The sequence below is a fragment of the Sinocyclocheilus grahami genome, unplaced genomic scaffold, assembly GCF_001515645.1.
Source record: "Sinocyclocheilus grahami isolate Dianchi unplaced genomic scaffold, SAMN03320097.WGS_v1.1 scaffold228.1, whole genome shotgun sequence".
In the NCBI taxonomy this organism is placed as follows: Eukaryota; Metazoa; Chordata; class Actinopteri; order Cypriniformes; family Cyprinidae; genus Sinocyclocheilus; species Sinocyclocheilus grahami.
In genome coordinates this window covers 1177280-1196137 of record NW_015505407.1, presented here as the reverse complement: position 1 = coordinate 1196137, position 18858 = coordinate 1177280, and the positions used below count along the sequence as shown (strand labels likewise).

Here is an 18858-nt window from a genome sequence, read left to right as displayed (position 1 = left end):
TCATTTTAACATTCGAAGAGTAGCCATTATATTATTCAAAAAATGTATTTCTAGTCAAACAGGTTTAGAACCACATGCAGAGAAATTAAATTTTTGGTAAACTAATCCTTTAAGTAATATAAAATGGCCAGTGTTGCATATTCAGACATGCTACAAAAACAGAAAAAGGCAATAAATGTTTTCATCGTCTCCACTTTAACTGAGTTCAGAATCTCATGCAAAGTTTTAAGAAACCTTATCCTGAGACCCGGCCTCAGATTGGTCCTTCTAATCAAACTGCAGTCTAAACTCTGACATATCTGCTGCAGGAGGCAGGAAAGCAGTCAAGAGAGACTGACAGAGTAATTGCTCATGGATTTGCAGGAGAACTTTGGCAGATATAAATAGGACGTAAAGAAAGTGAGTCATAATCCCAGCATGCTCTCTGATCTGTTGAAGTGCATCATCTGAGGAGGAAGATGAAAAATGAAATCATAACCTCCTGATCTAGCACAACAGTGTTTGTAAAAGATGTCAATATTAGCATAAGAACAAGAAAAATTGCTGTCAACTAAATACTGTTTAACATTTGAGGTGATACAGAGTTAATTATGGCTCTCAGGGGTTTATTTTGAATTAATGTGATTGAGAGAGAGAGAGAAAAAGACAGAAACTACTAGGCGACAAAACAAAGCACCCATTCGGTCCATTGTGGTCTCATTCTCACCAAAGCTTGTTGTTTTTTTCTGGCACTTTGTTCAATGGGATCCATAATACACCTCTGCGTCTGTTGTAAAACTCAAACAAAGAGCTGGCTGGAGATCAGCTTCACTGGTCCTCTCCACCAAAATTCAGGCCAGACAATGACAGACACACCCAAGCACATTGAGAGCTGCAGGAACTCTGTCTCTTCTTATTTGCCTTTACCTCCAGACAGGGCAGAAAGTGTTGGTAGTATTGAGAGGTGCTCTTCAAACCAATATTAAGTCAACTCAGTGCTCTAGGACAGCTCTGCCATGCTTTTCAGACCAGAAAAAGCATGAAAAAAATCCCATTTTACAAACTTGCTTTGATTCTGTAAGAGTTCTCTAGATCAACAGATCAGCATCTGAGAATGAAGAAACTTCCTAGGCTGGAATAACAACTTTTCTAAAGAGTTTTCTCCACGAGCCCTCTAGTTACTGCACTTCTTTTGAACCTATTGGCATTTTGTACTTTGGAAAAAGGCACAAGCAAGTAGTGATAACACACCTGTGAGTCTGTTGCCAGCAGAGTTGAGCCAAAATTGCAAAAAATGCAAGACAATTAATTTTTCTGAAGATCATTAAAACAGACATTATTTTCATGACAAAAAAACAACAACCACTAACTGCCAAAACTGTGATGTGAAAATATCCTATTCCATGACTAATACAAATATTATGCACTGAAGTTATATAATATTTATTATAATTAGTTTTTTGTTCATTTTTGGTTAAAAAATTTAATAATTACATTTTTTTGTATTACATTCTAATAAAACAATCATAATAAGAATATGAATAAAGGAATAATAAAATAAGTTAAAAATAGATAATAAAAGTAAAAAATAAATAATATAAAAATGTTTTAAAAAATACTGTATAGAGCTAATTGCTGTAATTTAATACTTACCTATATATAATCTAATGTGAATCATGGAAACACACAGATAAAAATTATTTCTGCAGTTAATTTTTAGGCTGGATATTTTGGTTCCTAAAATGTAGAAAAAACGGATACTTCCAAACAAACACACACACACACACACACACACACACAAACATACACATTAACTGTAACATTCAGAATGACCTATCAAACGAACAGAGCAGCCTCATATTAGTGCCGGCATTAATACACACACGCTACATGTGTAAACTTACACATGGCCAACTCCTCAGCTCAGAGACATAAACACCTGTACATTTAGAGCCTTCATTAATTATTTTCAAAATTCTACCATGCACCACACTCTATGTCAGGAATTTGGAAGCTGAAGACTGTAGCCAGCAAATTCTATACAAACCATAATGCACTTCAGTCTCTGTCTAAATGGTTTTGGTAAGGAAACTAGGCTTCATCACTCCTAAAGAGGAATGCAGTAAATTGGCTCAGAGCCCATGAGAGACTGCTAACGTCTCGGGTTACTTATGTAACCATGGTTCCCTGAGTAGGGAACGAGACACTGCGTCCTCTAGGGGTCGCTATGGGGAAAGCCTCGTCGTGACCCGTGTCTGAAGCATACATTGAAAAAACACCAACTCGTTGGCCGGCGACAGCCATGACGTCACTACCGGTGCGACTACAGTATAAATCGGTGCCGGGAGCTACACATCATTCACTTCTTCGTCTGAAGCTTGCGTCCGCAGCATGGCTGGCTGCCCCTCTTTACTTGAAAAGAGAGACCAACGAGAACGGAGTTTTTTCATTGGAGAAAACTCGCAATGCACGCAGATTGCCCCCTCGAGGACATCGCGTGCGTGCTCCTCGCCCAAACAAACAACACATAGATCGTGTGTGTCATCTGGTGTCAAATAGCGCTGACACGGATGCACACACCTTCTAAATGCTCTACTAGTGCTCGCCATAATATTAATAGATAGCTCTTACTTTTTCCTTGAAAATGCACGCTTCAAACAGAACAGTCAATGAAGACGAAGAAGAGAATGATGTGTAGCTCCCGGCACCGATTTATACTGTAGTCGCACCGGTAGTGACGTCATGGCTGTCGCCGGCCAACGAGTTGGTGTTTTTTCAATGTATGCTGCTTCAGACACGGGTCACGAGGCGTTCCCCATAGCGACCCCTAGAGGACGCAGTTCGAAGTTCCCATGAAAGGGAAACCCATCTCCACGCCATCGCTAACAAAACACAACAAAGCCCTTTGTCTCCTTGTTTCATTCAGCAATGATTTATTAGTTGTTTCCTTCAAAGATAAATAATTTGACCCAGACAAAAGTGCAGATTGAGTCTATTTCCATACATCACTGAGATTTGATGCTAACCGGACAAATTTCATTGTGGCATTTCAGCATTCGTACACTATAACAGGAATACAACATGGCTGTTGGGAATTAAGCATTTCTCATAAATTGGTATGCACAACATACACTATTAAAAATAAAGGTGCTTCAAAAGGTTCTTCAAGCGATGCCATAGAAGAACCATTTTTGGTTCCACAAAGAACCATTCAGTCATCTCTTTCTTGTGTTTTTGTAATCTGAAGAACCTTATTTCGCCACAAAGAACCTTTTGTGAAACAGAAAGGTTCTTCAGATGTTAAAGGTTCTTTATGGAACCATTTAGACAAAAAGGTTCTTCTATGGCATCGTGAAGCACCTTTATTTTTAAGAGTGTAGAAAACAGAAAAGGGAGGCAAAAAACACAGCCACTAGCGTTTAGATTTAGCATAATCCTGCTGGTCCATTACTGACCACACACTCACTCACTCAGGACATTTGCTGAGATTGGGTCTAAGGGTTCTAGCGGAGCTGACAAGCTCTCAAAGATTATCTTTTACCCACATGGCTACCATGCAGCCCACAGGCCTCCAAATGAAAAGTCATGGTGAGAATCCTGTTCAAACTAAGCTGTTCAACCAGAGACTTCAATACGTGCACACACACACACACATAATATGAACACACTTTTTTAGGATTCCAGAAAGGTTTGCCCACATTATCAAGTTTAAAGTCAAACTGATATACCCACAAATGTTTTGAGATTTATAAAATCGTATATTAGCCGAATCGTAATTTTAGATGGGAATCTTTTATAATATCACAAATGTCTTTACTGTCACTTTTAATAGATTTAATGCATACTTGCTGAAAAAAACCCCACACATCTTACTGACCCCAAACTTTTGAATGGTAGTGTATTATTCTATTCTATATTATTCTATTCTATAGTCCTTTTTTTCAACAATAACCTAAACACATTTATTTTTATATATTATTTGTTTTAAATAATATACACTATGTAAATGAATCACTTTAAACAAATTACTAGAAACAAAATATACTGATACAGTAAACATTTTTTGCAACATAAAAACTGTTTTGAGTATAACTTTTTAAAAATAATTTTTAAAGTATAATTTTTTTAACTGGCAAAGATTACTGTATCCGTCACACCTTACATCTAAACACTTTTGAAATGGAAGACATTCTATTTCAGAATGTCAGAAAGGCCTCATATAGGGTAATCATTACTATCAGGTCAAGGTTATGTAGGACAGGCCATTGACTCATAGTGAGCATTCAGTGCTTCTCTACAGTACACACAGGCCCATGGGGGTTCACAGGCTGCTCTTTCTGTTAAACACATAATTTCTCAATTCCCATCTGCAGGCAAAAATCAAGCGACATTTCCCTCCACTCCTTGCCCTAACATGGCTTCGTAACGTTACCCTGAGATGGCCCGTGTTACCATAGAGATGAAACACTGTCACCACTACAGCTCTGTGAAAAGCGACGAGCTCTAATGAAATAATTTGACATGGGAATTGTACCGGTGCACACAGAGGGGCTACATAAGACAGAAACTTTTCAGTCTGTTCTGGGAGAAGCCGGAAAACAAAATCAACCCCCCACAAATTAATTCGGCACACAAAGCCTGAGAAGCAAAAAAAAATCTATTCTTGAATTAACTACATCATAAAAGAAGCATAACAACCCCCCACGAAAATAATCCCAGCATTTACCGCCTAAAATGCTGCTTTTCTTCTAGGTGTGTGTTTCTTTATATGGTGTTGTACACTCGAAATAAAGACCTCAAAGAGCATCTGTGCACACTATCTAGTTCTTAAAGTCATTGTGGGACAGAAAAGTGGCCTGATGGGGATTGGTGTCATTATTCTTCATAATTTGTGTCCAGACTTACACAAAAAGGCTTGACAAGAAACAGAGCACCTGTGGGCTGTTAAACTTACAGTCTGAGAGCCTGAACCTCAACAATGAAAGCTAAAGAATTTTCTGTATGCATTTCATGATTCTCCTTTGTCTACTTTTCACATGTTGTTTCAAACAGCCAAAGCTATTTTGCACAAATGCTATTTATCTCTACTCTTAATCTGTAGTGATATATGGTCTTTTGCCTTTCACTGACCCTAAAAAGTACAACTGGAGTGCAATCCCCCAATAAACTGCTGGGTGCGGTTTCTTCTAAAACTATTAAACTGTAGTACTGAAAGAAGTTTTGACATTTTCATGTACCTCACAGAACAGAAAATGGTTCTCTCCATGTGATTAATATTTTTGATTTCTGAGTGTGAATAATTGTTGAGGTTTTGATGCTAACAATGGCACAGTCAAGGTTCAATTCCCAATTAAAATATAAACTAATGGTCTAAAAAGGCCTTATCCCTTCAATGCAATCTAAGCTGTTTTAGATAAATGCATAAATGTATTTTAACCCTCATTCAGCAAGCAAATGTTACTTTTTAGGATTTTTCCTTAAGCACTGAGCCGCTTAAATTTAAAATTATAAGGAGTTTATTAAAAATCACCAGGACTATAATCATTTGTTCAGTCAGCAACCTATAATCATTCATTTTCCACCAACTCTGCACTTTTAGAGAAAAGTGATGCTGTTGCCTGTAGTTTCATTTCCACCCAGTTATTATAGAATCACTGCAATATTCAGCAAGCTGGAGGGAAATCAGACACTGGGGTCAGCAACCTATAATCATTCATTTTCCACCAACTCTGCACTTTTAGGGAAAAGTGATGCTGTTGCCTGTAGTTTCATTTCCACCCAGTTATTATAGAATCACTGCAATATTCAGCAAGCTGGAGGGAAATCAGACACTGGGGTTTTTTAGTTCTGCTTTAAATACAGCCATGTGACGTGTGACTATGTTCTTATGACAACCACTGTCACACCAGGCCACACCAGAACCTAAAGCAACCAAGAGAACTTTGACCAGGACCCTGGTTCTTAAATGTTAATGGTGTTTACCAGTGCAGAACTTGCCACTATGTTCATGCCACTCAAAGTTTTATTCTCCATGCAAACAATGCTAATCTCCATCATTCATTGAACATACTACATGCAAATATTAATCTTCCAACATTCAAAGAGAAATGAAAGATGAGCTGTCAAAGAATAAAACAGCATAAAACAAAAAACGACATTGACTCAAATAACCCAAACTGACATCTTCGAAGACTATTGAAGACAAATGGCACAAGATCTTGCACCATTCTAAGCATCAGTGAGCTGAATGAGCCATCAGGCAGCGGTGCTGGATATGGGCTGAATTACATCACCGCATGGCTCAGTATTGAGCAGGATATATGGGGAGAGAACTGATGAGGCGTGCAGTCAGCGATCCGGTTCGGGTCCCTGCCACTGAAGTCATTGCTCAGAGCCCACAAACCTAGAGGCACGCGCTTCACCCCACATTCCTGCAACGCAATGGCTCAGCTATGCTCTCCAGGCATTTCCATCAGCGGCCTGTGGAAGGAAGCGTGTGCTGTGCGGGAGGGGTACACTGGGTTTACTATACCTGTCTGTGATGGCCTTCATAAATTCATCCAGAAGCTCATCATAGGCCTGTCCACGTATTCTTTTATGCCTCAGACCAATGTACAGAGGGTCCTTTAGGAGTTCCTAAAGGAAAAGAAGAAAAAGAGAGAAGAAAAGGTTTTCACTTCTATAATCCCAGGCATCAAGTAGAAACAATGGCATGACATTGCGATTCATCATATTACTCTAACCAGTGGGGAAAAAAATTTAAACGAAAGTACAATACTATCAAAACTCAAAAAGCGAAAAAGAGAGAAGAAAAGGTTTTCACTTCTATAATCCCAGGCATCAAGTAGAAACAATGGCATGACACTGAATTCAATGATGAACTGTCTTTAACTGAAAAATGAGTGTTTACTATTGTCATTTTGCATTATTGACACTATTTTCCTAATTAATGCTGTTCAGTTGCTTTGTCACAATCTGTATTGTTAAAAGCGCTATATAAATAAAGGTGACTTGACTTGACTTGACATTGCGATTCATCATATTACTCTAACCAGTGGGAAAAAAATTGAAACGAAAGTACAATACTATCAAAACTCAAAAAGCGAATGTTTATTATGTGCACAGCTCCTCTTTAATTAGATTACATATGGTAATCTGGTTACCCCACAGCTAAACCGCTCACAGTGCCTGTAAGCATATGTTTAAAGGAAAGACAGACTGAGAACAAGAGAAAGAGAAATGCACGAAAGCATAAAAAGAGCGTGCCAGTCAACCCGAAAAGAAAATGGATTAACAGAGCACCTGCATCACTCTCAGCAGTACTGATGTGCGGTGCAACAATTCCGGAACTTTTTTTTTTTCACGTTTTGATCATGGTGAATGAGGAAGTGCTTTCATCAGAACTCATTCCCATACAGCACACAAAATTTCAGGCATAATCTTTTCTGATGATCTGTCCTCAGTTTTAAAGCGTCTTTTATCTGATAGGACTAGTGAAAGAGAAAAAATAGAAAAGGTTGAACAAGCAATAAGTGCTATGAAGTTTTAAAATTTCTGTCTTTAAATATATATATATATATATAATCTTTTTTTTCATCTTTTTTTTCCATCAATTTCGAAAGTAGTTTCTCATTTGGCAAGACTTTCTTCTTTCTTCTGTGTAACACAAGAGAAGATATTTTGAACAATGTTGATAAAAGTTTTGGCGAAAAATAACTGAGAAATTTCTAAAAGAAAATAAATAAATAATTATCTGTAATAAATGTAATATCTGAAAATGTAATACATCAGATTACAAGCTAGGATAATATCTAAAATAACAGATACACCTTGACAGAAATCTTGCTCTTTGGGAAACAGATCCAGATAATTCAAATGAAATCAGGACAAAATCTGATCCTAGACCTACTGCATAACTACTCAGAAGTGCTTTTGTAAAAATGAGTCACTAAGTGATGAGAGGAAGCCTTTTTCTCTCAGGGATTAATACTGGGTTTTGGTGAACTGTGCTTTGTGTGTGTGAACTGTACGTGTATGTAGCCTTTCAGGTGAGATTAAGGCACAGGAACAGTCAGGGTCTTTTAGCCACAGTCAGAGAAGAATGAGAAAATTAATGTGTGTGTGTATGTGTGTGTGTGTGTGTGTGTGTGTGAGAGAGAGAGAGAGAGAGAGAGAGAGAGAGAGTGAGAGAGAATGAGAGAGGTAAGTCTCTTTGCCTAGGCCACCCACAATCACAACAGACAGCACTTTGTTTGCGATAGCATCATTTGGTTTCCTTTCATTGTGTGAATGCATGCATGTGGATGAGGTCACATGAGGTGATAGCGGTAAGTGTCCCTGCTGTCAATCAATATAAGATAAATATAAGAGTCATCTTCAGAGATCATATTCCCCTTTTACACCAGAGACACAAAAACTGATGTGGTGTCAGTGATCACAATCTGTTGTCTGGAGGTCTGCAGTGTATACAGAAGCTCAGAAATCTCAATGCAGTCCAGCACTGTTTAGACAAGGCATAATACTCTAGAAACACTCACAGGAGGTGTTTACATAGAGCTTGCAACAACAAAAAAGGAAGTTCACAGATAGTGTTTACATGGGTTGGATTGCAAGCTATAAGTGTCTGTTTTTGTTTGTACAATCTGGTTCTACATTGCAGCTACTAAATCACTGAACTTGTAAAAAAAACCTTTGTACATTACACACACACACACACACACACACACACACACACATATATATATATACATACATACATACATATATACGTATGTGTATACATACAGTATACATACCTCATGTGTCAAATATAATAAAAATAATGAAATAATGTTGATGTTATAAAATAAACAACTGTACTTATAGTGCTATTATATTTTTAAATTGTATGTTATATTTTCTACTGTTAAAATTTTTATTAATTTATAATAAAATATATATGTAATATCTAAAAGCATATTTTTAGTAGTATCTATTTTAGTATATAAAACTCTATAAAAATAATATACATAAAATCTTATAATTGTATGTGTAATAGTGTATATATTTACAAAAGGGGTGCAAACAGCTGCAGATATTTACACTGAAATGCAAATAGCATCTGACAGGAAATCCAGTTTGCTGACATTAACAATTAGCACATTTAAGCTCTTCACAAAAAGCCTACACAAAGCCCTTCCATGTTATTTGCACATCTTGAACTTTCTCTAGCAGCCAGACCACAGACAGCGTTCTTTACGGATTAGAGTTTAACCAGAGCATACAGGGCCTGGATCAAACACCCTTAAATGATGTATGCTAATCATAGATCAGATTCCTCACTGTCTGTATTGATGTTAGTGACTGCGTTTGGAGAGTCAAAACTGATCCAGGTGCAGTCATCCAGTTCCCTCTGAGGGGCTGAAAGAGAGGAGACAGCCTGACCTCAGTCAGTAGGCGTCTTGCTCCTTTAGAAATAACAGTAGACTTAATCCTTTAATAACACTCATTTAATCATCAGACTACACAGTCCTATAACACGCACACACAGCTGTGGGGGTATAAGCAGTGAATTTATTAATCACTAGACCTGTCATCTCTTCAGAATATCATGAAAACGAGGTCTTAATTACCTCAGTCTTCATTGAAGTCAGCCAAATGGTGCAGCAGAAGTCATCTTTCAATTTTTGACTTGTAGAGGGACGGAAGACTAAATAGCAAGCCATGTGTGCGGGTATGAAATACTGCTTTTCTGTCCGTTTACATTGAGATCATTTTAATAACAAAACAGACTCTTTATTGTGAACACATTCATGCAACTTTAACCCAGACAGCGCAAAATAAACAAATAAATAAAATATAACCAAAACAAATGAGAAATAAATTAAACATAATCGAAAAAAAACAATTTCTCTCCATTCCTCCAGCTGAATACACTTGGATGCAAAACACAGGGGGCAAAAACTAGAGAGTCAACTCATTAAAGTGTTTAGATGACCAAGGATACGTTGAATAGCTGACTGGCCACTCCGCATTTAGCACTGCAGCAGAAGACACATGTGGAGCTGACCTCAGAAGAGACTGTTGTGTTTTTGTGTTCACGCAAACATGGCTCAACAACAGCGTTCCGGACTGCGCTATTCATCTCGTTGTATTTTGTATTTAATCTGTATTTATGTTATCTGTATGCACCCAAGGGTCTGAGAGTAACGCAATTTCAATTCTCTGTGTGTATGTGCTGTACATGTGGAAGAATTGACAATAAAGCAGACTTGAACTTGAACTTGAACTTGAACCTGCAGGATATTGAAGCAGAAGTGAATGGGAAAACTGACTCAGAGCAGTTACACAATAGTGTACTCTCTTACTCATTTATGAGCTTTTGTACAGATAAGAGTGTGAAGCTGAGTTGAGGAACTTCAAATTTTAGTGCAAAAGCAAGAATTGTTGACATGTCCCAAAAAAAGAACGAAGTTTTTCCCGGTAACATTGTCATGCAGATGAAGAAGGTATTTAACCTTTTAACTGCTTAATTTCATACCACCCCGTACATCATTAACTTAATAACTTTTAAATGCTTAACAAGCAGATTAATATGACTTTTTGGCATTGTTTTCATGGTGCAAGTCATATAAATTTGGAATCAATGTCTTTGGAATTGGTGAAACCCTGGAGAGTGTTAATTTGTCTGACAGTGAGAGTTCTGGTACATTGTGTAATAGTACAGGGTGATGTAGTTGGGAGTGGGCAAAACTCACACGAATGTCCTTCTCTGGCCAGCTCTGAAGTAGTGTGGAGATGTGGGAGCGGTCATGAATTGTAATAAATAGGCCCCTAGAAGACAGAAAAACAGAGTAAGTGACAAAACATGGTCAACTTAATTGATTCTGTTTTGTGTCCGTGTCGCAAGTGCTTCCATTCATTATATATGGAATCAGATTACCAAAACAAAACAGTGGAAAAATGAGGAGGCTAAAATGAGGTGGCAGAGTCTGTATCTTTAAGTCATTAAGTATAAATTCATGTTCCAGTTCCATTTGGAACAATTCAAGCTTCAGGTTTTACCTTCAGCTAATGTACAAAGCTCCTTGCTCCTTGCTTATTCACAGATTTATTTATTTATTTTAATTTTAATGATTGAATTTGGTAAATTACAGTTTCTCCTGTTACCCCCTTTCAGTAACTGAAATGAAGCTGAAATAAAATAAAATATAAATATGAGGTGAAAATCAAATTTAAAATAAGAAATGTTTCTTTGGCAACTAACTGAAATAAAATCATTCAAGTTGAAGTACTAAAATTACTAAAACTGAAATCAAAATAAATTAAACCTAAATAGTAATATAAAAAAAAACCAAAACTAATAAAAATTACAACAAAATTACTAAAACTTAAAATGAAATCTGAACATGTAAAATATAAAAATATTAATAAACACTATAATAGTATATAAATAAGGCTAAATTACTGAAACACTGGTCTGTTTCATGAGCTCAATGAAAATGCTTTGAGCTCACTCTAAATCTTTATCTGCTGCTGTTATTGTGTTACTAAAAATTGTATTATATATTATCTGATCCAATTTTACATTGTCTGCTTTGCTTTACTTCTCTAGGCCTCCTCAAAGACAACAGCCCTGAATAAAAATAAAATAATAAAAGTAGAAGAAAAAAACATAACACAGATGACAGTATGCAATAATCAAGAACACAGGCAACTATTCTTTTGAGCAGACAAAACTTTATAATCATTATCATCAGTCTTGCGGTGAACAAAAATGAATTGATTCTAATCGACCTCTCAGTCTATCTACCCAATCTATCATCCTCACATGTGCTAATAATAAAGAGGCTTTTTTATAGCCACCCATGACCTTCTGAACATAGACAAATTAACAGCTTCATCCCTGGGCTACTGGAGAACGGTTTCTCAAAAAAGCTTCTCAAATGCAGATCCCGTTACCACACGTGACTTAATTTTGACTGTATAGGGTCACTGATTTTTTTGACTCAGTACACTTTGCACTAAAGATTCAAAAAGAAAGAAAGAACAAACCAGTTTCAACCAAAAGTCTATGTTGGTTGAGCATGGCTACACTGGTCTACCAATCACACCAGTGTTTAGTGTAAGTCTGGAAAATCATGTTTGAAGGTGGTAGGAAGGTTTGTTGAAGGTGGCACCTTTGATCATATTTATGTAGAGGTTATACTTGACCAATATAAGTAAGTTATACTATACACTCAGATTTTCTGATCCATATTTAATGCAAGATTTACTCAGATGTGGCGTGTGAATGGTGTTTGATCTTGGTGTGTGGTGTGTTTTTGTTGCTGATGCTGAGGTGTGAACAGAGGTAAATCACTGGATTATGCAAATAACAACCTTGGCTTGACCTGCTCAGTTTTGTTTTACATAGACTTTGGTGTCAGAAGATGTAGTAGATAAAAACAAATGCACTTCACAGTGGCATTTCACATGTTCTTGGACTTGCAAAGATTCTCTCTGTTGCTCAAACTCTCAATACTGACCGCTTTTTTTGTCTTAAGTTTTTATTTTCTGGTCTCATGAGATCCACTGACCATAGCTGGAGGAGCAGGATTCCTGGGACATCTTTCATCTTGAACTCAAATGTATCTCGAGGACATATACCTATTGTATATGTTTCTTCCTTCCACCCACGGATTCGTGGAAAACTTCCAATCTCTCAGTCAGCCTGAGTTCACAGAATCCATAAAAAACAAATCATTCTTACATCTGGAAGAATCTTGAAATTAGGCTTCACTAGGTGGACTTGATCAGAGTCCAAGAATCCTGGTTAAAGAAGACAAAAATGGAGGCTATCTTTTGACAGGGAGAACTCAGGCAGTAACAGGAAATCTGAAGATCAGTATATAATAAATCATGTGACTCCAGGATTAAAGTTTAGACATCCTTATAGACATCTACAAGATGTTGCTAAATTCCAGTGCAGCTGAAAAGGCACATAAGAGCTCTTCCTCAGCAGCTGACACACGGTCAAATGAAAAGTACACACCTGGGAGCAGGCATCATGCTCGAAACACAAACATAATTCAGAATGCATGCTCCTCTGACCCAGAATTCTTTACAAGCCATTCATTACTGTAGTGTTTTTCTTGTCAGCTATCGTGGGAATATTATAATATTAATCACAAACTCAGGGACACCATGCGGTGCGCATCGCGAATTCTGGAGATCTCTTTATTACAATACCCATGTCACTTCCTGACACTCCTTAGCTTATGGGTAATGCAGTTTCACACATGGTGTAAACAATCATTACAATCACCAAGCAACATGATGAAATATCCACTAAAACGTCAGTCAACAAACTTAAAAGTATAATAAATTAAATGGATAATACAGATTTTATCATTAATAAGTGCTGCAGTACTGTGAAAGCCTTGCTCAAATGTATCCACTGGAGGCCTCACAACTGGTGACCATCATCTTCCTCAGATTCAAAAGTTAAAGGACAGTAAAATTAATTTTAAAGGACCTATAAGAAAATGAGAATGTACATATACCATATACTTTTTTTAGACACAACTTGGTGCTAATTTAAAAAAAATACACTCCCATTCAAAAGTTAGAGGCCTGTAAGACATTTTAATGTTTTTGAAAGTCTCTTATGATCACCAAGGCTGCATTTACTTGATCAAAAATTTGCCATGGCAAGCATTTTCTTCAGAAAATGTGCATATATAGTATTTTGAAATATGAAATAACTATAAATATTAAAATAACTATTTTCTATTGTCATATTTTTTTAAATATAATATATTCCTATATTTCAGCAGCCATTACTCCAGTCTTCAGTGTCACATGATCCTTCAGAAATCTTTCTAATATGCTGATTTGCTGCTCAAGAGACATGATTATCAATGTTGAAAACTGTTGTGCTGGTTAATACTTTTGTGGAAACCATGATCCCAAATTTTTGAATGGCAGTGTAATGTTATCATCTAAAAAATATTATACTATTAATATTATATTAGTATACTATTATACTATTAAGGACCTGGTGTTACATGAGAAATTAGTCCCATTATTAGTAATAACCTATCTACTAAGTTGCCCTTCTCTTAGATAAGCTCACTATGATATCCCATAGTTCTGTGTGTGTGGTTCGACTCTTGTAAGTATTAAAAAAGCATCTAAAGGAGTGATTTAAAGCAATTTAATTCATAAATGTCTATTTTCCCCCTTGTTTTCCAATATATTATTCAAATTCTACCGGGAAATAAGCATAGTAGTCATTACAATTTTACTTAGTTATGTCTAAAGTCCTTTCAAACTTGTTTAACATTATTGCAAATTATGTTATGATGCCTTGGAAATCTGTTTCCCTCTCAAAAACACTAAAAACTAAAGTGTCCCTGGTTTTCACTGCTCTATGATGTTCTCCTCCACAGTGAATCATCATATGCATGATGAGGGGGAAAACCACAACAGATCTTTTAAACCATTTTGGATCATATACAGACAGCCTGGAAAACTTCCCCCACATTATGTCTGACATCAGCTTGGTACCCACTGATAGGCGGCTCAAACTCGTGTTTTTAAAGCAATGAGTACTGTATCCAATCAAAGACATTTCTGTTGAGCGCATGAACACACAGTCCACATCCACTCAGTACTGAACAAAACACTGTTTTATTCATCACAAGCTAACTGAGTTCTGCAATTAAATAGTTTCAACAAGTTTTTGTTCACAAGTGAAAAAAAGTGAAATCATTTAGCTTTTAAGTGTGAGCCATTTGCATTTATACTGTCTGAAATGTATCCACAAATACAAAACATCATGTGTTCTTTTCCAGACAGTCAAAACGCAGATAGTTCAGAATTTATTTTATAGATTCAAAATCACTTTAAAATAATCTGTATATTGTATTGTGATATTGTTTTTTTTTTTGCTTGCATCACCGTGGTAAAGCAATATCTTCAAAATGATTTTCTCTGACAGTGTAAATCACACACTATTAAATGAGAAACCTTCAAATCTGGTTTCAATGCTTTGACTTCAATCCTGAAATTAACCCACTGTTAAGTTTACTACCGTTATCAATTCTTCATGCATTGGAGTAATCAGTATAACTTCATGTAACAAACTTACAGGCATACTGTGACATTTCTGCAGCATGGGATCTGGAAGCAGTCTAATCAAATGAATTTATTCACACATCGCAAAATTATTCCCATGTACCCCCCGCCCCCAAACCCCCAAATTGCAATCATCCTCATAAACAGTTCAGCTCTCTTTTAGATTTCCTACGGGAAATCCTACATTAAAAATAAATTAAAAGCTGTAATATATATATACATAACAGACAGGCAACACAGGCATAGGAAATAAAACAACACAGGCTACAATCCTGACAGTACATCCCTCCCCCCGGAAAAAGCACATCCTTGCACCGCAAAAGATCCAACTGAGGAGGGAGGGAGGGCGGGGGCTCTGGAGGAGACCATGGAGCAGGAGAAAGGCAGGGACTGGGAAAAGGTGATGGCAAGAGAAACCATGGTGGGAATGACAGACGGAGGAGTCAGGTAGTAAACCAGAGTCCAGCCAGAAAGGAGCCATGGTGTAGAAGCCCTTGATGACACCATGGGGATGAGCGATAGAGACGGATCCGCTGGAGGTGGAGATCCAGGTGGAGCCAAGCAGACAGAGAGCCAGAGTGGCACTGCACGTCCGGAGGGCCAAGGCAGAGTTGACAGCTCATGTGACTGAGGCAGAGATGGGAACCTGGAAGTCCGTGGCGACTGAGGATAAAGGCGGAGCTGGAAGGAAGCAGGAGCCAGACGGAGCCAAATGGATGGAGGGAAGAGGCGAAGCCAGAGGAGTGGAATCCCAAGGCGGAGTTGGAGGGACGAGGAAGCCCGGTTGAGCCAGTGGGAAGACAGCCATGGTGGAGACAAGGGAGCCAAGGCAGAGCCGATGGGTGGGAGGGACGAGGTAGAGTCCGGGACTTGGAGGCTGCAGGCAGAGACAGGGGATCCTCATGCCTAGACGGAGCTGGAGACTGAAAGGCCTTAGGTGAATCCACACAATAGGGTAGAGCAGATGTAGGATGAGCAGAGGGACAGACAGGAGCCAGTGGAGATGAGGCCAAGGAACAGACAGATTCTGGGATGTGGGAGAGGGAGGCTGGGTGATAACACAGGAGATTCAGGAGACGCAGGAGATACTAAGCTGGATGGAACCAGTGGAGACGCAGGAGACTCAGGAGATGCAGGAGATAGTATGCTGGGCGGAATGAGCGGAGATCCAGGAGATTAAGGGCAGGGCGGGGCCAGAGGAGACGAGAAAAACAAGCGATCAAACTCTTTCAGAATCTCAGAAAATGGCTCAGAGGCCAGCAGCAGCTCATCCTCAGTAACGAGAGTTTGGGCGGGGCTCCATTCCATACCCTTGTACTCCACAAGAACTCCCTCGGGGATAGGCGATGTTGTCAGCTCGCGCACCTTGTCAGATGTGCAATGAGGCTCAGCCTCTGGGGTGATGACAGACTCAGACGCTTCCTTTTGTGCTGGATCATGAATCGCGGCAGGCTCGGGCTCTCTGTCTGCGGTGGGCTCCAGCGATCTCTCTGTGCAGCGGGGTGATGGCTGGCTGGGCTCTGGAACGGGAGTGGGGCTGGTGATGGACAGTGAAAGGCAAGCCACAATTCATCAGCATCCACTCCCTTGAGGACCTTCCCCGGACAGCTTAGCCTTTGTCGTGTTGTTGAGTCCAATTTAGCAAAAGGTACACAGTCAGATGTCCGGGTAGTGCGTCAGGTAGGCGAGATCTAAAAATTCCATCGTGTGGTCCTCGAGGTAGAGATCCTCTTGCTCCAAACAGAGCAGATGTACAGCTGGTATATCTATTGCAGGGGGGGGGGATTATGCAGAAAATAATAATAATACAATTTCCAGTTTCGGTTCCTTCTCCTGTCACAGCTCGGTGGCTGTAATAAAGCACACGACGATAGAGTATTTAATTTTAAATAGTCTTTTATTAAGTCAATCCAAATGGAACAGGAAAACTCAGGAGTAGGTAAACACAATCGCATAAAACAGATGTGAACGGACAATAGGACTAAGGAAACTCAAGGTATAAATACACAAGGAAAGTAATCACACAGAACAGAAACAGGTGTGGGACCATAGAAACTAACTAGAGGGGGGAAAATGAACCAAGGAAACAGGCAACACAGGCACAGTGTATATATATATATATATATAAACCGATGAGCCATTAAATTATGACCAACCCCAGCCTATAGCAATGAGTGCAACCAAATGGTGCTGCAGGTGCATACCATCCGAGGACCAGCTTTCGGTCAGTAGAGTGTTCAGTGTCAGAATGGTAAAAGCTGCCGATTTATAGAAGTTTGATAAAGGATAAATTGTGATGGCACCGTGCCTCAGAACTTCAATCTCAGAAATGGCGCGTCGTGTGGGTTGTTCAAGTGCTGCTATGGTGAGTACGTATCAAAAGTGGTATCAACGTATCAACCAACGAATCTGTGTCCAGAGCAATGTGTAACAGCACACAATTCATCACAACCTTCTGCATATGGGCCTGCGTAGCAGACGACCCAGCTGGGTCCACATGTTAACTGCACGTCTTCGCCAACAATGCATGAAATGAGCCCAAGATCTTCAAGATTGGACCATGGATGATTGGAAGAATGTGGCCTGGTCTGACAAATTAAAATTCCTGGTGCATCACGTTGACGGCTGAACACGAATGCTCCAATTACCAACAGAAACTATGGCACCTGGATGCACTGTTGGGCAGACAAAGGCCGCCGAAGGTGGTGTTATGCTGTGGACAATATTTTCTAGGCCCCATTATACCAATAGCACAATCCCTGACAGGTGTCAGGTATCTGAACTTCATTGTGGACCAAGTGCACCCATTTATGGCAACTGTATTCACTGCCAGTGATGGCCATTACCAACAGGATAATCCGCTTTGCCACACTGCTAGAATTGTCAAGGAGTGGGTTTGAGGAACATGATGGTGAATTTTTGTTAGTGCCTTGGCCTCCAAATTGACAAATTGAGTATTTGTGGTTCAGCTTAGAAAAGCGGGTTCACGCTACATCACCACCACCCCGCAATGTACGGGACCTGCTGTTGACATTATGGTACTATGGACAATATGCTGATTTATTATCAGTGCTGGAAACTGTTGTGCTGCTTAATATTTTTTTTGGAACCTGTGATACTTTTTTTTCAGGATTCTTTGATGAATAAAAAGTTAAAAAGAAGAGCATTTATTTAAAATAGAAATATTTTCTAACAATATACACTACTGTTCAAAAGTTTGGGGTCAGTAAATCTTTATTCTTTCTTTTTTTTGAAAGAAATTAAAACTTTTATTCAGGAAAGATGTGTTCAATTGTTAAGAAGTGACAGCAAAGATTTATATTGTTAGAAAAGATTTTTATTTTGAATAAATGCTGTTCGTTTGAACTTTTTATTCATCAAAGAATCCTGAAAAAAGTATTTCAGTTTCCAAAAAAATATTTGGCAGCACAACTGTTGCCAACATTGATAATTCTAATAATAAATCAGCATATTAGAATGATTTCTTAAGGATCATGTGACACTTTATACTGGAGTAATGGCTGATGGAAATTCAGCTTTGCATAACAGAAATAAATAATATTTTAAAGGATATTAAAATAGAAACCATTATTTTATATTGTAATAACATTTTGTAAGATTACTGTTTTTTTCTGTATGTTTGATCAAATAAATACAGCCTTGATGAGCATAAGAGACTTCTTTAAAAAACATTACAAGTCTTACTGATCCCAAACTTTTGACCGGTAGTGTGTGTGTGTGTGTGTGTGTGTGTGTGTGTGTGTGTGTGTGTGTGTGTAT

General features: G+C 38.3%; 1 protein-coding gene across 1 annotated transcript in view; it reads right to left on the bottom strand.

The window, feature by feature from the left end:
* Window positions 1-18858, bottom strand: part of LOC107597132 (NADP-dependent malic enzyme-like) — an 87927-nt gene that overhangs the window by 8253 nt on the left and 60816 nt on the right. The window contains exons 4-5 of the mRNA XM_016288078.1: window positions 10716-10791; window positions 6512-6615 (exon numbers count right to left, since the gene is read on the bottom strand). Of these exons, the coding sequence (XP_016143564.1) occupies window positions 6512-6615; window positions 10716-10791 (180 nt within the window). The remainder of the gene's footprint in view (window positions 1-6511; window positions 6616-10715; window positions 10792-18858) is intronic.